At 47.9% G+C, this 20159-nt stretch overlaps 2 protein-coding genes and 1 long non-coding RNA gene across 4 annotated transcripts in view; 1 reads left to right on the top strand and 2 right to left on the bottom strand.

Moving 5' to 3' along the window:
• Window positions 1-18350, top strand: LOC114439109 (uncharacterized). 2 transcript variants are annotated; one of them, XR_003671022.1, is made up of 7 exons: window positions 314-365; window positions 12616-12861; window positions 13008-13120; window positions 14526-14698; window positions 16007-16123; window positions 16406-16441; window positions 17981-18350. It is a non-coding gene; the product is annotated as an uncharacterized LOC114439109 (long non-coding RNA). The 2 variants fall into 2 exon arrangements; XR_003671021.1 differs by lacking the exons at window positions 314-365; window positions 17981-18350 and adding an exon at window positions 1-143 and having other exon boundaries at window positions 16406-17338.
• Window positions 3775-9103, bottom strand: LOC114439098 (protein-tyrosine kinase 6-like). The gene is made up of 8 exons (XM_028410856.1): window positions 8529-9103; window positions 7170-7291; window positions 6648-6811; window positions 6294-6459; window positions 4874-5035; window positions 4567-4748; window positions 4338-4491; window positions 3775-4167 (listed from the first exon to the last, which is right to left on the bottom strand). Exons 1-8 carry the CDS (start codon window positions 8939-8941, stop codon window positions 3992-3994), a joined length of 1539 nt encoding a protein of 512 aa, XP_028266657.1. The 5' UTR covers window positions 8942-9103; the 3' UTR covers window positions 3775-3991.
• LOC114439101 (tyrosine-protein kinase SRK3-like) overlaps window positions 10338-20159 on the bottom strand; it is an 18039-nt gene continuing 8217 nt past the window's right edge. The window contains exons 4-8 of the mRNA XM_028410858.1: window positions 15958-16105; window positions 14524-14682; window positions 13013-13194; window positions 12663-12819; window positions 10338-12538 (exon numbers count right to left, since the gene is read on the bottom strand). Coding sequence (XP_028266659.1) covers window positions 12339-12538; window positions 12663-12819; window positions 13013-13194; window positions 14524-14682; window positions 15958-16105 — 846 coding nt within the window. The 3' untranslated portion in view covers window positions 10338-12338. The remainder of the gene's footprint in view (window positions 12539-12662; window positions 12820-13012; window positions 13195-14523; window positions 14683-15957; window positions 16106-20159) is intronic.

The following is a 20159-nucleotide window of genomic DNA, read 5'->3' on the forward strand; positions in this document are numbered from 1 at the left end:
AGTGTGATCCTTTACAGGAATGCATGTCTCACTGCCCGGCGTGTCCTCACAGCTGTCCTGTGCTGACAGAACATGCCCGACGTCTTCCGATCCTGAGGCCTGTACAGCCACAGAGGTCTGCGTCAGGAGGCTTTAAAGCAACCGTAAGTTTGTCATGTATGAAGAGTGCAGTGAATCAACTGCTCACTCAGACACAAAAGCTGTTTTTACCTCGTGTTCTTGTAGATGTTTTTTTAGACTCTGTTCTGTTTCCAATCAGCTGCTGCTGCTGTTTCTGATCCATAATTTAATTTCACTGTGTAATTAAACACAGAACTGAACCAACCTGTTCCTGCTTCATCTGTTTCTGCTGTGAGCCCAGAGAGGTTAGGAAGTGTCCAGAGTGTGTGTCTGTGTGTGTGTCTGTGTGTGTCTGTGTGTGTGTGTGTCTGTGTGTGTGTCTGTGTGTGTGTCTGTGTGTGTGTGTGTGTGTGTCTGTGTGTCTGTGTGTGTGTGTGTCTGTGTGTGTGTCTGTGTGTCTGTCTGTGTCCGTGTCTGTGTGTGTGTGTGTGTCTGTGTGTGTGTGTGTCTGTGTGTCTGTGTCCGTGTCTGTGTGTGTGTGTCTGCGTCTGTGTCTGTGTCTGTGTGTGTGTCTGTGTCTGTGTGTGTGTCTGTGTGTGTGTCTGCGTCTGTGTGTGTCTGTGTGTCTGTGTGTCTGCATGTGTGTGTGTCTGTGTGTGTCTGTGTGTGTCTGTGTCTCTGTGTGTGTGTGTCTATGTCTGTCTGTGTGTGTGTGTCTGTGTGTTTGTATGTGTGTCTGTATGTGTGTCTCTGTGTGTGTGTCTGTGTGTTTGTATGTGTGTCTGTATGTGTGTCTCTGTGTGTGTGTCTGTGTGTGTGTCTGTGTGTGTGTCTGCGTCTGTGTGTGTGTCTGTGTGTCTGTGTGTCTGCATGTGTGTGTGTTTGTATGTGTGTCTGTATGTGTGTCTCTGTGTGTGTGTGTGTGTGTGTCTGTGTGTGTCTGTGTCTCTGTGTGTGTGTCTATGTCTGTCTGTGTGTGTGTGTCTGTGTGTGTGTCTGTATGTGTGTCTCTGTGTGTGTGTGTCTGTGTCTGTGTGTGTGTCTATGTCTGTCTGTGTGTGTGTATCTGTGTCTGTGTGTCTGTGTGTCTGTGTCTGTGTGTGTGTGTGTCTGTGTGTCTGTGTGTGTGTCTATGTCTGTCTGTGTGTGTGTTTGCTTTTGGAGGCCCCGTGCCCTGGGGCAGGTCGGCCATGTTGGGGTGAGTGGGTTTGTGAGGACGGGAACACCCGATCCTTACAAGATGATTCCTGCAGAGTTCTGGCTGATTTCCAGCTGAGCAGTGTTCACACACTAAGAGCCGGGCTCTGTGTGTGTGTGTGTGGATAAACCTCACTGCACTTTAAGAACAGAGTGAGAGAAGCTGCCGCTCTGCTTCTGCTTATTTAATGCACAGAGTGTGTGGGAGGCTTACAGCAGCACCAGGGTTAATTCTAACAACCTGAGCAGGATATGAAACATACAGAGTTTCCTCCCCCTGTTTTAATTTGGAAAAAAAACAGATCCTCAAACGTTAACGACAGATTAAGTTTCCTAAAATGATCGATGATTCTCAGAAACGTAAAAAAAGAAGAGGAAGTTGATGTTTGTGTGGCTGCGGTCGGTGTGTGACCTTCTTTGTTGTTGTCATTTATGGGTTAATTTTAGACCAGAGTTTGTAGGTAAATACGAGTGTGGCTTCTGTGATGCGTAGGTTTGGGTCTGTGTGGGAAGCTCTGACCGTCACCATGTTGGCAGCGGCTGAGGCCGCCTAAACACCTGATTAATCCAAATGCAGGCAGCCAGAAACAGGAAGCTTATGGTCTTTTATGGCTCGGATGGCCAAAAGTAAATGGACACGTTTTTAGTTGTAAAGGTGGAAATGTAATGGTCTACCAGATCTGCAGCTGATGATTGTTTACATTATTGATTGATTATCAATGAGTCGTCAATCACGCGTGCTGACAGTTTATGGACAAATGTCCTGAAAATGAGCTGGACATTTTCAACATGGAGGCCAGTAGACACGTGCTGCCTGCGTGTCCACATACTTTTGTCCAGTAAAATGTGTTTCACAGCTCTTTACTCTGCTGCTGTTCCTCTGCCCGCCTGCAGTCCACTGCAGCTCGCAGTGGTTTATAGCCGCCATGTTTATCATGGACGGGACCCCAGCGAGGCCGCGGCGCTCACAGTCTGAGGAGATCAGAGTCTGAGTGTCAGAGTTTTGCTGCTGAGGTCGGTCAGTCCATCTGAGTCAGACCAAACTGAGAGCGTGTCTATTTCTGACCCGCCCCCATTCATGTAAAGGAAGTAGGTTAACAGGGCAACGTGACGCTGCAGGACAGAGACACACACAGATACACTGACACACACTCACACTGACACACACACACTCACTCACACTGACACACACACACACTGACACACACACTCACTGACACACAGACTCTCACTCACACACACTCTCACTCACACTGACACACACACACCCACTCACACTGACACACACACTCTCACTCACTCACACACACACTTACTGACACACACTCACACACACACACTCACACACACTGACACACACACACACTGACACACACTGACACACACTCACTCACACACACACACACACACACTCACTCACACTGACACACACTCACTCAAACACACACACACACACTGACACACACACACACTGACACACACTCACTCACACACACACACTGACACACACTCACTCACACACACACACTGACACACACACTCACAGACACTCACACACACACACCATCACAAACATACAGCTTCATGCAGCACCTGGTCGTGGTAATGCCCATATGTGGTTTCAGGTGTGTGTGTCAGTGTGTGTGTGTGTCAGAGTGTGTGTGTGTGAGTGAGTGAGAGTGTGTCAGTGTGTGTGTGTGTGTGTGTGGACAAAGTGACAGAATAATGAGCTGTTCAGAGACATATTTTAGATTAAAGGCTAAAAGAAAGCGGTCAGCGTGACCTTTGACCCTCAACGTCTCCTCAGTTTATTGTGGAGTTGAATGTTTGCTGACGGGGTTAAGTCCAGCAGCAGAGACGACTCACAGACGTCCTGGAAACACAAACACTTTGTCTCCATTAACACCCACAACAGACTCCTGCCTGAAACCAACAGCTGTGACCCTTGAAGTTTATGACATTATTTACATGACGTGAAAATCACAGCACATAAAAAACGCTGTAAAGACAGACGAGGCCTGTTCAGAAGTCGCATCCTTTGCACCTGTTTTATGGGTTTTTCAACAAGGCTCTGATAAGACGTCATGTGATTGAAGATGGCAGTAAATCAGTTACAGATCAGGCTGGAAATAAAACATGTAGCCGTGCATGTACACTGGTTGAAACATTTAAACTGGTTGGAAAGCGTTTTAAAATAATGTCACTGATGACACTGAAAACATGTGTTTATAGTTTTACATTCATGTTTTCATATAAATACTGAGAAGGAAAAAGTAGGACTGTCCTCAGATCTGTGTGGCTGCGCTGCCCCTCGCTGGTCAAAGTGGATATTACAGGGAAGTAAGACTTTATGCCAGGACTGCTTCCTGACATGTTTCACAGCTGAACGTGTGAATCACTCGTCTACTGCAGCTGAACACAGACATGTTTGTTGTTTAGTGGTACAGCACGTGTGTGGTTGATTGGTCGTTGGTCCATCCAGATGTTGAAGTAGTGTTCTTGGTCTGCGTCTTTTTGTTACATAGAAACATAGAAAAATCGAACCGGAGACAGAAGCAGTGACTGTAGATTGTTTCAAAAATAGTTTCTAAGTCTGCCAAATGGTTTCGGCTCCATAAAAATAATCTCTGCAGCCCTAATGGACGGAATATAATACACCAGGCTTTTTTTTAAAGTCCCGCTCAGTCCGACTCTCTGCTGCCCCTCTGTGGCCATGAGTGCATCCTGCAGGCGGTCACTCCAGCTCATAGCTCTCCAGTTGGACCTTGAGGGACTTGAAGTCCGGCCTGTCCGCCGGCTCGGCGCTCCAACACTTGAGCATGATCTGATAGAGGAAGTCTGGACATTTGGACGGCACCGGCATCCTGTAACCCTTTGTCACCTGCTGGTACACCTCCTGGTTACTGAACGCTGAGGGTCAGACGGGGGAAAGCAGAAGTGATAGAAGGTGGTTAAACCCAAACATACGCAGTGTTTCTAAGAATAATCTTGCTGTAAATCAGCTGCTACTCACACCTGTGTGTGTGTGTGTGAGACTGAACACGTCTGTGCTCGTCATTCACACACAGACACACACTCACCTGGGTAAGGAACGCCTCCGTAGGTGATGATCTCGTAGAGCAAAACACCAAAGGACCAGACGTCAGACTTGTTGGAGAACTTTCCGTGGCTGATTGCTTCAGGAGCGCTCCACTTGTATGGAATCTTCTTATCTTCTGTGATGTAGAACGGCTCCTGCACGGAGAAGAAAAACATCAATCTGATGCTCTACCTCTTCCTCCCTTCATCCCTCCCTCCTCTCCGACGGACCTTGATGACTCTGGCCAGCCCGAAGTCTGCAACTTTGCAGATGTAATCTTCTCCCACCAGGACATTTCGAGCAGCCAGGTCTCTGTGGATGCTGTTCTTCTCCTCCAAGTATGACATCCCATCAGCCACCTGGGCACCCATGTCAACGAGCGAGGCCAGGTTCTGAAGCTGACCCTCTGAACCTGAGACGGGGAGGCACAGAAAGAAACATTTACACCAGAGATGTGGTTCATCCTGTTGTTTTTCTAGTGTCTGATCTGCCTTATCAATCATTATCGATCCATATAATTTGCCACTGAAGGTTCACCTCTCAGGAAGCTGAGCAGGCTGCCTTTCTCCATCAGCTCGGTGATGATGTAGTAAGGTACGGACGCTGTGCAGACAGCAAACAGGGAGATGAGGTGACGATGACGAAGGCTCTTCAGGATCTGAACTTCCCTCTGAAACTCACGATGATTCATGTCTTTGTCTGGAGAGGAAGAAAGAACGATGGCAACAAAGAAGCTGGAGGTTTACAAAACAGAGGAACAGAGAGTCAAAAGAGGAAGAGAAGCTGCACTTACAGCCGCTGAAAACAAAGCAGCTCATGGCGTCAGGGAGGCAGGAACCCCAGACTCACACATCTATTCCTCTCCTTAAAACTGACAGGGGTCATTTTTTTATTTCTAGTTTTCAAACCTGTCAGGAGGACATGAGGACCACAGACACACTGATCCATGTCCTCCAACTGTAGTAAAGTTAAATAGAAATGTATGAAAAACAACTTTGAACCTATACCGCAGGCAGCCACCAGGGGGTGACCCAGATCATTTTTAGGGAGCTTCTCTGGATTTCTTTTCACTTCATTCTTTCACACGCCCAGGCCGAAGAAACGGCCGCTGTGCATGCATCTGCATCACAAGAAATGTCCGATTGTTTAAACCGGAAACCAGGTGAGCGGTGCTTCATGGCTGCTCCACAACCACACCAAGACAGAGATCATAGTTTAATTGTTTGTGAAACACTGTGACACATGAAGGTATTCACTTCCTGCTTAGAGGTAATTATAGCTTCAAAGAGTAAAGCAGGTTGATCAGATCAGTCGCCTGCTGGTTTTAAAGCCGGTGACCTCTCTCTCTCTCTCACAAATAGTTTATCAGTGTGTCACTGTGATTCCTCACATCACTATGCTGCCTGTACGGCCAGTTGAAATGTATCAATGGGGAAACATCTGTTCAACCACACCTGGTTTCAGCATCAGTGCCCAGCGTGCTCTGTATTCATTGTTTTAATCCCTCATAATATCAATAGCTATCCAGCTTAGCACTGTGCTAACAGTGTGTGAACGGTGTGTGAGTCAGCTGATGAGTAAGCCACACACGGGAGTGTCGCTTACAGCATGTCAGTCAGTTCAGTCCAGTTCACTGTCTGCCCAGCCCCTGGAACCAGGCAGCTTGTTAATCTGAAACAAAACATAATCCAGAATCTGAAACCTGACGAAATCTTCTCACATTAAACAAACTTCTCCACCATTTTCTTCACTATTATTGCTATGACGGTGACGGTTTGACCACTGCTGTTGTTTTTCTGGAAGTCTAACGAGCTAAAACCTTCCCGTCCGTCACTGTTTCCTGCAGCCTTGGTGGTACGATCTGTCACTAACAGCTCATCTGACATGCAGCGGCCACAGGAGGCTGCAGAAATGTTTCCAAGCCCTGAAGCATCGACCTGCTGATGGTAAGACGTACCATTTTTGAGGACCTTGATGGCGACGTTGATGTGGTTTTTCCAGCGTCCGCGGTACACATCCGCAAAGTATCCGTTGCCCAGCTCCTCCTCCAGGGTGAACTCCTCTTTGGGGAGCTCCCACTCATCCACAGTGAAGTGACACAGATCCGGCGTGTCAGGCTTTTTCTGAGGATGACAAAAGCAGCACGGGACAGTTGTTACAGCTGAAAGGAAGCGACGTGAAGCTCAGTGATGTGGCAATCTGTCAGAAATGACAGCTGCTGATCCATAATTCCTGTTTTCACCCGAACACAAACACACACTCATGAGGAAGGAAAAGGACAGAGAGAGGACCAGCATGTGTCCTGCCTCACCCTCTTGCAGGGGATCCCCAGTCTGACGGTGTTGTTGAGGCTGTTGGAGCAGTAGTACTCCACCAGGTCAATCAGAGAGGTGAAGTGGTGGTGCAGCTCCATGTGGAAATCACTCTCCTCTGTGTGGTTGATCTTAAAGTGTTTCACCTGGTTGAGTGACCGCACTGCAGAGACATTCACACCACGTTAATTCATACTCATTTCCAATGTGATGGTAAGGTGACATCTTGATGCTGATCTGCAGCTGATTATTCAATCTGTGTATTCACACCAAACCAGACTAACTGTTCGTGTGTGTGTGAGTGATGGCAGAATATCCCAGAGTCAATATTAGAACTAGGCATGCCTTACTGAGCACTACTGGCATGTCCTTTGTGTTATGCTGGTTTCATTCGAAGTCTTTGTGAACAAGAAGAATAAGTGAAATACAGAGGGGGTCTTTAGTGCGGCTCTGTGTGAAGGTGGCGTTTTTCTGAACTGAAGTGAAACTGCCTCCTCCTCCTCCTCCTCTTTATATCTTGCCTGATAAAACATATCCGACGTCGTTCTTCTCGCTGTGTCGGATGAGAAAAGCTCCCTCCTCGTTTCCTGGTCCCATCAAATGGCTCTGGGCCTCGAAGCGGTTCATGGTCCCATAAAACCACCTGCATAGAGACAAAGGGGACCATGAAAGCCATTTCTTCACATGTGAGACACATTCAGAGGCCGACTGGTCAGGGGCCGACTGGTCAGAGGCCGACTATTAGATCCTAGCAAATTTTCTAGAAAATATAGTGGCATAGAAAAACACTAAAATACAAATTTTTTGAGAAATTTTGCATTTTAAAAAAATCACTATAAATAATCCATAAACACTACAGCAGATATTTTACCTGATTATTGTTAAAGAAGGTCTCCCCTATCACCACAGTGAGTTTCATGAAAAATACTGCAGGATTATGGAGAAATGTAAGGTTAAATTGGCACGAAAATCCGAATTTTTGAGAGATTTTGCATTTTAAAAAATCACAATAAATAAACCATAGAAACTACAGCAGATATTTTATGGGAATATTGTTAAAGAAAGTCTCCCCTATCACCACAATGAGTTTCATGAATAAATACTGCAGGATTATGGAGAATTGTAAGGTTAAATTGGCACAAAAATCCAAATTTTTGAGAGATTTTGCATTTTTAAAAAATCACGATAAATAAACTGCAGAAGATATTTCACTGGATTATTGTTGTTATTGTTATGGTCTCCCCTATCACCGCAGAGAGTTTCATGATACAATACTGCAGGATTATGGAGAAATGTAATATTGGCTTAATCATCAGTCACACATCAACTCCACACACACACACACACACACACACACACACACACACACACACACACACTTCAAGCTTATTTATTGCGTCTTATTTTTGGAGCAGCTGTTAACACTTGGGAATATCCACACTTCTCATTCTGTTGCAGCAACAAACTGCAGCGAGAGACATGAGAAGAAAAGAAGAAGTCACGGCTGCTGCGTCATGGTTGCGTCATTATGCGCTGCAGTAAGAAAGGTGTTGACACTTCATGCTGCTGCACCTGACAGACTGAACGGAGGAGTCGGACGGGTAGAACTGTCCTCAGGTTATTGATAACAAGATACTGAAGTGATTCATGTCGCTGAGAAGGAGCGCAGATTCAGCAGATCGTGTCAGAGCTGTGGAATGTCCCTAAACCTCCAGGACTGTTACTGCAGGACTCCGCTGGGGGCGCGCTGCAGGAACATGTTTGTTTACATGCTCTCGTATTAAACCATCATATAAACATTAATGTTAGAATGACGACCTCGATCTGTTCACTATGGTTTACGTGCGTAATGACACCTTCAGACAGACCAGGACACTCACGGCTGCGTCTTCGGGGACTCCGCCCTCGCCAGGTAGTTGTTGGGAACGACCCCGCTGTCCAGGACGCGCCCGTTCTTGTCGATCTTCCGCGCCGTCCACCAGTCTCCGTTGCGGCTGACGACACTGAACAGGTCTCCTTCCTGGAACGACAGCTCCTCCTGATGCCGGGCTTCAAACGGCCACATCGCCGTGTAGATAGAGCCGCCCTCGGTCACTCGCTCCTGCGCCGTGGACGGCTGGCTCGGTGGTCTGTCCTCGCCGCCGCGGTCACGGCTGCTGCTGCCGCTGCCGCTGCTGCCATCACCTCCTCCTCCTCCTCCTCCTCCTCCTCCTGGAGCAGGCTTTTTGTCCTTGAATATCCTCTGCCATAGTGACTCCAGACACGGGCACGTTTTTCGGAGACACTCACCCATAGATAACCGCGACAGGCCGCCGAGCCTCCCTCTGCGTCTGCGCAGCTCTCCGCACCTGTCAGGCAGGTAGATGATGCAGCGCCAGGATTGCGCGGAATGCTTCTCAGAAAGTGGAGCAGCGGAGTTAATGCTGTTCAGTGTGACTGCCGCGAACAGAGAAGAACTTCCCCATAAGTAGGAAGAACCCCGCCTTCTCTCTGAGCGCCGTCATAAACCGCACACTTTGCCCTCTCTGCTGCTGGAGGAACAGAGGAGCTGTAATATACTATAACAGCTCATACTTTCTCCTCTGACTCCATGCTGCAGCTGTCCCCTGTCCTTTCTCCTCCACTACATGTCTCCAGTGTCTGTAGTTCCTTGTTCCATGTGATGAACACAGTGCTGGACTGATGTGAGGTCAGACTCTGCATGGAGGTGGTGTCACGCTGCAGCTGTGTTTCTATAATGAGCCTCAGTCATGATGCCGGTGCTCTGGCTCAGTGAACTAACTAGTTAGCTGCTGTCTGCTAACACAGGTCCATCCATGAATGATGAACATGAATCATCACATGAATCTACAGCAGGAACACTGACACAGTAAACATGCTGAATGCCTGTTTGTTATCAGCAGCCTCTCTGTTCACTTGATGCCCACAGCCTGCCTCATGACACACAGACCTGTCCACAGCTGCTTCTGGACTGAACATGGACATTAACTACACATGGTCCATTTGACTTTGATTATTTTAACCTGTTCACATCCTTTGAAATCAGTCATATATATTCAGTGTGTGAGTACTTTTACTTTGAATACTTTAAGTACATTTAAAAGTACTTAAGACTTTTACTTAAGTAGGATTGTTGATGCAGCACTTCTACTTTTACTTGAGTATATATTTTGCTGGGTAATTGTACTTTTACTTAAGTACCGACCTTCAGTACTTCCTCCACCTCTGCCGATAGGTGAATATGTCTTCATGTTGTCGGGAAATCTGATGATCTGTGATTGTGACACTCACCTGGTCAGATGACAGGTTACTTACCAGAAGTAGTTTGCACTTCCTAGCCGTTTGCTCTGACAGATTCCAAAGAAATAAACGGAGCCAAATATTTGTCCTCGTACGAGCTGCAGGGAAGCTTCATTTTCAAATCTGCTGCCAAAACGTAGGCGGTGAGAAGGAGGTGAGCAGGAGTAGTGCTGCAGTTTGGGTGTCTGCTGGTCATCATGGTTCTGGTTCTGGTCCAGGCTGTTTAAGGGTCTGTACAGTCTGATGAAGGGCGATGAGGTCGGCGTTAGGGGGGCCTTGAGGGTCAAGACAGACGAGTTACACAGCAAAGTAAGAAGATCCACTCCTGGAGCTCTGTGTCACACTGAACCAGGATTATTTGTGGGAAATAAAACTGCTGCACAAACGAGTTTCAAAACAATATTTAAAATATTTTATTCTTTGCATCACTGGTGTTTACACCTGCCTGCACACAGGTACAAACACACACACAGGTCTGTGATATGGTGATTATGGCTCAAGTTTCCTGAACTTGGCTTTTGTCTGCTGCAGATTTCATGCATAAAGGACCAGAGTTGCATTGTGGTCGTATTGCATTGCATGTTGCAATTTAGTGGTGCAGAAATCCTCCTTCCTACCCGACTGAGAGTCCTCTGAATCTGGCCGATTCTCCGTGCAGGTCCGTCTGCCTCGGCGGTTGTGGTTTCATACGGTGTACAGAGTCTGTGTTGTAAACATAGGCACTCGAGTTGTAACTGGCCGTTATTTGTAGGCCTCTAGAAGAGCTTCAGTGACGGAAGGCCCGTACACAAAGCACTGTGGCCCGCTGGCTTTTCAAGCACTGGTTTAGTCACCAATAAATGCATCTCGCAAAGATAAAAAAAAAAAACAGTTTAGACACATAACACCTTCATTAACCCCTGTAACAGAAGAACAAAATACTTGTGGGTTCATAACAAGAAAAACATAAATCAGTGGAGCCACATTTGAGGCGTCATGATGCTGGGAAACAGGTGACTGTTGTCATTCAGGCTTTGTCCTGAGAGTGGCGCCAGAGAAAAGGTCATGTCGTCTCATGAGAGGAAGGGTTAATCCTCTGAACAGTGGCCATTGTTTTAGACCCTCTCTCAGGTCTAAGCTGGACTTTGTCTGCATGCTGAGTGTTTGTTTATTTAGTATATTACGTCACTGCAGAATGTCAGGGTGCATGTTAATTAGCATGCTAACATGCTAAAGTCTGCACGTTAACATGCTTTCACATGCGCTGGGGAGCTGTTCTGATGCTGAAGTCTTTATTTATGGCATCATGTGATGGGCACAGGGGGGAAACACCACCCGAACGTTTGACTGAAATCTTTTGTTGACTTCATCTAATGGTTTTTAGGGGAAATATTCCAACACTGAAGTTGCTGTTTTATTCTTAACACAGCGTTGGATAAGAAGCTTGTTACCACTGTGATGTCACTGTCAAAAATGAATCTAATCGATCACAAAGAAATGACACAAAGTTTAGATTGGACTTGTCCTTAGCAGCAGCGTGTTCTTCAGAAGTAACGGCCAGAATGCTGCAGTTGACCAATCAGAATCCACGGTGTCATAGTTAGAATTCTACAAAAGTATCCATCAAGACTCATCTCTGAGTCTGTATGGAGACATCTCCTCATACTGCCAGTCATTATGCTAAGCTAGGCTAGCACCATAGTCAATATAGAGACATCACAGTCGTATCAACCTTATCACCAGTACGATAGCGACCTTAAAATGAGAACTTTGGCATCAGCCAATGAGCTGAAGGTATGAACAGAGAGACGTCTGCTCTGTTAGCATCCCTGCTACACAGGTTTAAATGTCCAATTAACCCTGTAGTGATAAAGAATCCCAGTTTAATGATTAAGTTAAATTCACTTCATGTTCTCTACAGTCAGATGAACCAAATGTATGAATATATCAGCAGATTGGATTGAAGAAAAATTTCAGACTGCTCCTTTAAAGGACTATAAAATAAGGATCCTGCGTGTCCGCTGAAGCTGCTGATGTTTGCTTTGAGGAGTTCTGAAACTTTGCAGCAGTCACCATGGCTTCATCACAGCGTGGCTAACAGCTAGCATTTATTCATTATTGCACATAATCTCACTTCAGCTTCATGGTCATTCAGTGAAGTCCTGGCCTGTGAGTGTGTGCGTGTGTGTGTGCGCGCACGCAGACATGGCACATAACAAATCATCATCCGTTATAAAACACAGAAACAAAGGAGTTAAAAACAGTGGAGTGGATTTACTCAGTCTGTCTCTGTCCTGGCCTTTGATTTGGCGTCGGCTCCATACTGGACTTTCCTTCTGCTCCTCTCAGAGTTTTTGAGAGTACCCTGTAGTGACTAAAAACCCCTCTGTGTGCAGAGGCTCCTCCTCTGTCTACACCTCTATGGTCTTGAAATATATCCTGGCGTATATCGTGTCCAGCTGGCTGTGCAGGGCGTGGAACGACGGCCTCTTCGAGGGCTCGGCCGCCCAGCAGTCCATCATGATGCGGTAAATGTTCTGTGGACAGCGCGTCGGACAGGGCAGCCGGAACCCCGACGACAGCAGGTCCAACACCTCCTTGTTGCTTTTCCCTGAAGGGAAGACATATGAAAGCAGTGAGGAAGAGCCGGCTGCTCATTTCTTCTTCTTCTTCTTCTTTGTTTTTCAGGCACAAACAGAACAGAAGAATCCACATGACGCAAACCTGAGCCGTACCTTCATAAGGCATTTTGCCTCGCGACATCATCTCGTACAGCAGCACGCCGAACGACCACACGTCTGATTTCACAGAGAAGTGCTGGTAAATGGCCGCCTCGGGCGCCGTCCACCGCACGGGGATCTTAGTGCTCTTACTGGCTCTATACACGCTGTCCTGCAGAGAGGAGGAGGAGGAGGAGACACGGGTGAAGATGCTGTGAGTAAACACCTCCTTCATGGAGCTGCCGTGTGTGAGGTGTGGGTGAATATTGTAGACGGGCAGTCTTTACAGAAACACAGCACATATTTGAGAAGAACCCTGCGCTGTTCTAAAATTAACCTCCGCCCTCCCTTCTGTCACAGCTCACCTTAATGATCCGAGCCAGTCCAAAGTCGGCCACCTTGCAGACCAGGTCGTCTCCCACCAGGATGTTCCTGGCAGCCAGGTCCCTGTGGACGATGTTCCTGTCCTCCAGGTAGGCCATGCCCTCTGCTATCTGGCTGCCCATGTAGATCAGATGAGCTGAGGTCAGCACCTGGCCTTCAGCAGCTGAGAGCGCACACACAAACACACACACACACACACACACACACACAGTCATAAGACTAGACTTAGAGATTTATCCTCATTCCTTCTGTGGAAGCTTTTTTTTCTAAGGTAAAACGTTGTGAGCTTCATCAATAAAACTAGTTATGTTCTATAAAATCTGACGTTTTCACAGAGGGGGCTAAGCCAAGCTCTGACCTTCGGGGCTCAGACTTGAAGCCCATGCGGAAGTGTCAAATAGTTGTAATTCACGCCGCAACCACTGGGGGCTGGCTCCAGCAGCGAGTCATTTCCCATAGACTCCCATGTTAAAACTTCACAGCAGAACATGTTTACAGCCTGGTACAAAAACCACTCTGGTCTCAGATGATAGGTTCTCTTCTAGTGTCGGCTGTAGGGTGGTGAATTTTTTTTACAACGCAATTATATTCGGACTTAAAATTACGCATAATTATGGGCGTTGCTGCTTTGAGTGACAGGCGGTTGCCGTATCAGGGTGTGTGTTTCCTGCTTCCACGATCGCCCGCCCCCCTAAACCCCACTCGTGCTTGGCTCTTTGTCCATATTTGGAGTTTTGGTGGACGTGACACTGCCAACATGGCGGCGGTCAGAGCGTCCTGGAGCCTCCCACCGAGCCTCAAGACTGACAGGACGCCTCATTTCCTGACATATTAAGAGTGTATCTTTGAACATGTATTAGGAGCCTTTCAGTCTGAGCTACCACCCATCAGTCAGACAGCTTTTATTGCTGCAGCAGCACCACAGGCTGCCCAGGATGCAGTGTACACCTGAAACAATGACACACTGTTCTGCTGGGTTGTTGTTATTTACACACAGCAGCTCCATGTTTCCATGGCTGAAGGAGGAACCGCTCGGGCACAGCGGACATTTCAGTACGAGTGTGGAGCTGGTTCTCTGCAGATAAGTCCAGTAAGGATATGAAGAATAAAAAGCGTCCTCTGGCATGACAAGTATGCGATGCAGCCCCCTCCCGTCCGCTCACTAAGACCCTCTGTGATTAAAGCCTTTTGTAAGATGTCAGAACAATATTTCTCTCCTGAGCGGAGCTGCCAGAGCACAGATTATAATTCCAGTTGCTTTGGATTTAAGGAGAGATTTAACGTCACTCGGTCTAAATACTCTTTCTGAGGAATTTCCAAAAAAAAGAAAACAGAAATCTGAGGTAGAGGCTGAAGGCTGAAGAACCAGCAGAGCCTCCTCTGACCGAGACAGGAAGCACTCAGCTCATTAACCCCCGCAGAGCCACCATGTTGCCGCTGCGCTCTAACTCTGTGTGTGTGTGTGTGTCTGTCTGTGTGTGTGTGTACTCACAGGAGAGGTAGGACTTGAGGCTTCCTTTGCTCATCAGCTCCGTCACGATGTAGACCGGCTCTCCTCTGGAGCACATGGCCAGCAGCTGGATCAGCTTCGGGTGATGGAGGCTCTTCAGCGCCTGGACCTCCTTCACAAACTCGTCCTGTTTTGTGTCCTCTGGAGGAAGACAAATGTTGGTACCTTTGTTTGGTCTGTCCCCTCCCCCACCCCCTCGTCAGTTTTCTTTAACACATCACTGATTCGTGTTTAAGCAGCTTCCCTCTCACTCTCTCTCTTTTATTAACCTCCACTTCTCTTCGTCTGTCTGTCAGTGTGTAACTTTTAATCCAGCCTTCCTTGCAGCTGTAGTCAGAACATTGTCTTCACTAAGACTGACCCACTGCTGGCTAAACCTTTGTTACATCCCAGGCTCAGAAATAGTGTCAAAAAATGCAGTTCCCTCTGTGGCCTGTGGGGGCTCCAAAAGTGAGTCAGTCCCCACAGACCTCCATTTTAAAATGGAGCTATGGCCCTGCCGTCATGGTGAGCTGCTGAAGGTCAAAGCAGTGTGAACTGTTTAAAGAAGATAAAATAATCCAGGCCCACTGTTTACTATAAACACTTCACTCACATCAAAGTCACTCAGGCCCTGAGAAAGTCATTCCAGCTAGAGCTAGCTGGATACGTTCAGACCTATTTTGAAATCTGGCTATCACACAAGCGTGTCCACACTCAATCCGGCTTAAGCTGGCTTGTTTGCGGTCCTCCAAACCACTAGGTGTCGCCTCGTAATATACAGCGTCCGTTCAGGCTGCAGTAGGACCGCGTGTGCGCATGCGTTTTTTGTACCGGAAGTAGCACATCGCTAAAACCACTAGCATGTTGCTAACCGGAAGTGTCACGTCGCTAGCCACATTTGCGTTCACACCTGAGTCACATTTGAGCCAATCCGGCTAGAGCCACCTACAAGAGATGTGATTGAAATCAAACTGGATACAGCCGGATTCGAGGTGTTCACACTCAGAAAAAAACATCTGGATACATCTGGATACGGCCCTAATCCCGCTTTAGCCAGATTTATTTCCCCAGTGTGAACGGGGTATCGGTGTAGGCGACACATTTCCCACAGTGCTCTCTGAGAACCTTGCAAGATCAGCTGGGAGAGTTTGTGTGATTGCTCTCCCTGCCACAAGGGGGAGACACGGATTCTGCACCGAGGCTTCAATTAGCTGCTTGCACCGCTTCATTTCGAGACATGATGACCCCGTTCACACTGGGGAAATCAATACGGCTAGAGCGGGATTCGGGCGTATCTGGATATATCCCACGTGGACACGTGTGTGGATTGACGTTCTCCAGTGTGAACGGGGCCTTCGTGGAGTTTCTGTGTTGTGCCTGTACCACAGTCTGCAGGACAACAAACAAACATAGACATTTGTGTGTTGAGTGTACCTTGTTTCAGCGTCTTTATGGCCACCTTCTTGTTCTCCGTTGTCCACAGGGCCTCCCACACCTCTCCAAAGTGTCCCTCGCCCAGCTTCTTGTGGAGCCTGAACTCCTCTCGCGGCCGCTCCCACGGCTCCATGTCGAACAGCTCGCGCTGCGCAGAGACAACAGGGTGAGTTCCACATGTCACCGTAAGAACCGCTCCTGCTGCAGCTCAGCACTTTTAAAACAACTCCTCACAATAAAAAGATGCTGACACACACACTCACACACACACACACTCGCACACACACACACACACACACACACACACTCACACACACACACACACACACACACACGCTGGCTGTGCTGAAAGCTGCAGATTTACAGGATGCTCACATGTACCAAGCAAAGAGGCTCCAGTTCAAACCAGCTGCGTTTAGATGTTAATTTAAATGTTTTAATTTTTCAGGTTCATGTGACGACGCCTCCTGCAGCACCGTGTCAGGTAAGACGAAGATGTACGAGTGAGTGAATGAACGACAATTAGGCTTAAATAACACATTGATTTTTTATTAACAATCAGGTGCTACAAAACATTTAGTTCTAATGCTCTAAGTGCTTTAATAATAAAATACAATAGAAATCAACAGATCAGGGAAATTATGAATACATTAAAATAAATAAGGCACAGACAGTGAGCGGCGGCGCATTGATCACACACTTGGTGAGAACGTTCCCTCTCTTCATTTCTGATTATGTGCGATTGATCTCACTCGTGGCTCTCTGGGCAGCGCAGCGGGCGATTAATCATCATATAAAGGGTTAAACATGATGTTCTGCCTCCAAAACACGACTCAGGGAGCATTTTAAAGCCAAGATAGCAACAAACATGTTTTAAAATGAAGAGAGGAAACATTTAAATCAACCACGTTCGATACTTGAAAACTTCAAAGACACATTGAAATGATGAATGTTTAGCTCGCTGCTGCTTGATCAGGACCTAATGAAATTCAAATAGACCAGTTAAAAAGGCAGACTGGCTGCTGGGGCTTCTGCTTTTATGTCAATAAAAATAATCAGGAAGAAAATCAGAATCTAAAAACAAAGTGATGCTGTAGAGAGTCCGTCTGAGCGGCTGTGTGGATGTTGTGGATGTCACTGCAGTCACCACGGCTCTCTTCAGGTCACGGCTTGTTGGAGCCACTCAGGTCTGAAAGTTTCCGCCTTCTTGTGAACTTCTGGTTACAGGAAGTCAGGAGGCGCTCGATCAGTTCTACATCGGAGTGCTGCTCTTTGAAATGATCCAAACAAATCAGGCTGCGCCACAGCTGAAACTCTCAGATCACAGGCTGAGCCTGCAGCGGCACACCTGATCTCATTCTTATGAAACAGAACGCTCAGGATCGGGTCTCCTTCTGTGGCGAGTGTAGGGTGTGTGTCTGTGTGTGTGTCTGTGTGTGTCTGTGTGTGTGGAACTGTCGCTGAGCTGCGTCGTGTCCCGCCAGGCTCTGACTGATGAGCATGAAGAGCGGCTGCCGCTCGCTGTGGGGTTTACTGTAAGCAGCAGTGCATGACATGTGTTTACATCTGACTGCTCCCTTATGCATGCAGCTGCTCCTCGCTTGCTCTTCCAGGAGCGGAGCGAGGGAGCGTTTCCTTCACTTCCTCCTCCTGGAAGATGAAGAAGAGGAGAGTGGTAGCTCCTCTTCCTTCTTACAGGAATACGATGAAGATGGTCTTCCACAGAGGACACAGAATTAAGACCACTGTCTTCTACTTCCTTCTAGCAACAAAGAAAGAAAGACGAGGAAGAGGATGGCCTTTTTCTTTGTCTTCTTCCTCCTGCTCTTCCTGGAAAAGGACAAACAAAAAGACTTCCTGCATTTCCTCGTCTTTCTTCTAGACAGTGAAGCAGAAAACTTTGGTCTTCATTCCTCCTCCTCCTCTTTGAAGGGAAAAAGACCATCCTCATCTCTCCACCTGTATAAAGGAGGAGGAGGGGAGACCATCATCATCTTCAGCTGCTCCTTCATTTATCTTCCAGGAGGAGGAGGAAGTGCAGGAGAAAGATGTCCTCCTCTCCCTGCCTCCTCTCCTTCAAGAGGAGGAAGGAAATGCTTCCTGCAAAAAAGACCACGCCCTCAGAAGGAGGAATAAAACGGTGAGGAGGTCTTTGCCTGGAGGAAGAGAGGAAGAGGAATAAAGACGGACTCCTTTACTTCCTAGTAAACGTCTCACTGGAAATAAGGATAAGAATCATGTTCCTGTCCTCCTATTCCTGGAAGAGGAGGAAGAAGAAGAGGAGGAAGAAGAAGACATCCTCTTCCTTCACTCCAGGAGAAACATGTGACATCATCCCTCCATCTTTTCTTGAAGGAGGAAGAGGAGGAGGAAGAAGAGCAGGAGGAGGAAGAGAAGGAGGAAGAAGAGGAGGAGGAAGAAGAAGAGGAGGAAGAGGAGGAAGAAGAGCAGGAGGACAAGGAGGAGGGGGAAGAAGAGGAGCAGGAGGAAGAAGAGGAGAAGGAGGAAAAGGAGGAGGACGAGGAGGAGGAAGGGGAGGCTCTTCTTCCTCCTCCCCTTCTTCCTCCTCCTGCTCTTCTTCCTCGAGCAGGAGTGAAGAGGAGCAGGAGGAAGAAGAGGGGGAGGAGGAGGAAGAAGAAGAAGAGGGGGAGGAAGAGGAGGAAGAAGAAGAAGAGGAGGAAGAAGAGGAGGAGGAAGAGGAGCAGGAGGAAGAAGAGGAGGAGGACGAGGAAGAAGAAGAGGAGCAGGAGGAAGAAGAGGAGAAGGAGGAAAAGGAGGAGGACGAGGAGGAGGAGGGTTATTTCCCTCTTCCTCCTCTTCTTCTTCCCCCTCCTCTTCACTCCTGCTCGAGGAAGAGGAAGACGAGCAGGAGGAGGAGGAAGAAGGGGAGGAGGAAGAAGAGCCTCCTCCCCTTCCTCCTCCTCGTCCTCCTCCTTTTCCTCCTTCTCCTCTTCTTCCTCCTCTTCACTCCTACTCGAGGAAAAGGAAGACGAGCAGGAGGAAGAGCACGAGGAAGAGGGGGAGGAGGAAGAAGAAGTAGAGGGAAATAATAATAATAATAATAATAATAATTTCCCTCTACTTCCTTTTCCCTCGTCTTCCTTTTCCTCGAGTAGGAGGAAGAGGAGGAGGAGGAGGAGGAGGAGGAGGAGGGTTATTTTCCTCTTCCTCTTCTTCTTCCTCCTCTTCCTTTTCCTCGAGTAGGAGGGAAGAGGAGGAAGAGGAGCAGGAGGAGGAAGAAGAGGAGGAGCAGGAGGAGGAAGAAGAGGAGGAGCAGGAAGAGGAAGAAGAAGAAGAGGAGGAAGAAGAAGAGGAAGAGGAAAATAACCCTCCTCCTCCTCCTCCTCTTCCTCCTACTCGAGGAAAAGGAAGACGAGGAAGAGGAGGAAGAAGAAGAGGAGGAGGAGGACGAGGAAGAGGAGGAAGAAGAGGAGGAGGACGAGGAAGAGGAAGAAGAAGAGGAGGAGGAAGAGGGAAATAACCCTCCTCCTCCTCCTCCTCCTTTTCCTCCTTCTCCTCTTCTTCCTCCTGCTCCTCTTCTTCTTCCTCGTCCTCCTCCTCTTCTTCCTCCTCCTCTTCTTCCTCCTCTTCTTCTTCTTCCTCCTCTTCCTCCCCCTCTTCTTCTTCCTCTTCCTCCTCCCCTTCTTCCTCCTCCTGCGCGTCTTCCTCTTCCTCGAGCAGGAGTGAAGAGGAGGAAGAAGAAGAGCAGGAGGACAAGGAGGAGGAAGGAGAGCAGGAGCAGGAAGAAGGGGAGGAGTAAGAAGGAGGAGGAAGAAGAGGAGGAAGAAGAGGAAGAGGGAAATAACCCTCCTCCTCCTCCTCCTCTTCTTCCTCTTTCTCCTCCTCCCCTTCTTCCTCCTCCTGCTCCTCTTCCTCCTCTTCCCTCCTAATCGAGGAAAAGGAAGAAGAGGAGGACGAGGACGAGGAAGAGGAGGAGGAAGAGGGGGAGGAGGGAGAAGAAGTAGAGGGGGAGGCTCTTCTTCCTCTTCCTCCTCCCCTTCTTCCTCCTCCCCTTCTTCCTCCTCCTGCTCGTCTTCCTCTTCCTCGAGCAGGAGTGAAGAGGAGGAGGACGAGGAAGAGGAAGAAGTAGAGGAGGAGGAAGAGGGGGAGGAGGAAGAAGAAGTAGAGGGGGAGGAGGAGGAAGAGGAGGAGGCTCTTCTTCCTCCTCCCCTTCTTCCTCCTCCTGCTCCTCCTCTTCCCTC

The sequence above is a fragment of the Parambassis ranga genome, chromosome 7, assembly GCF_900634625.1.
Source record: "Parambassis ranga chromosome 7, fParRan2.1, whole genome shotgun sequence".
NCBI classification, from domain to species: Eukaryota; Metazoa; Chordata; class Actinopteri; family Ambassidae; genus Parambassis; species Parambassis ranga.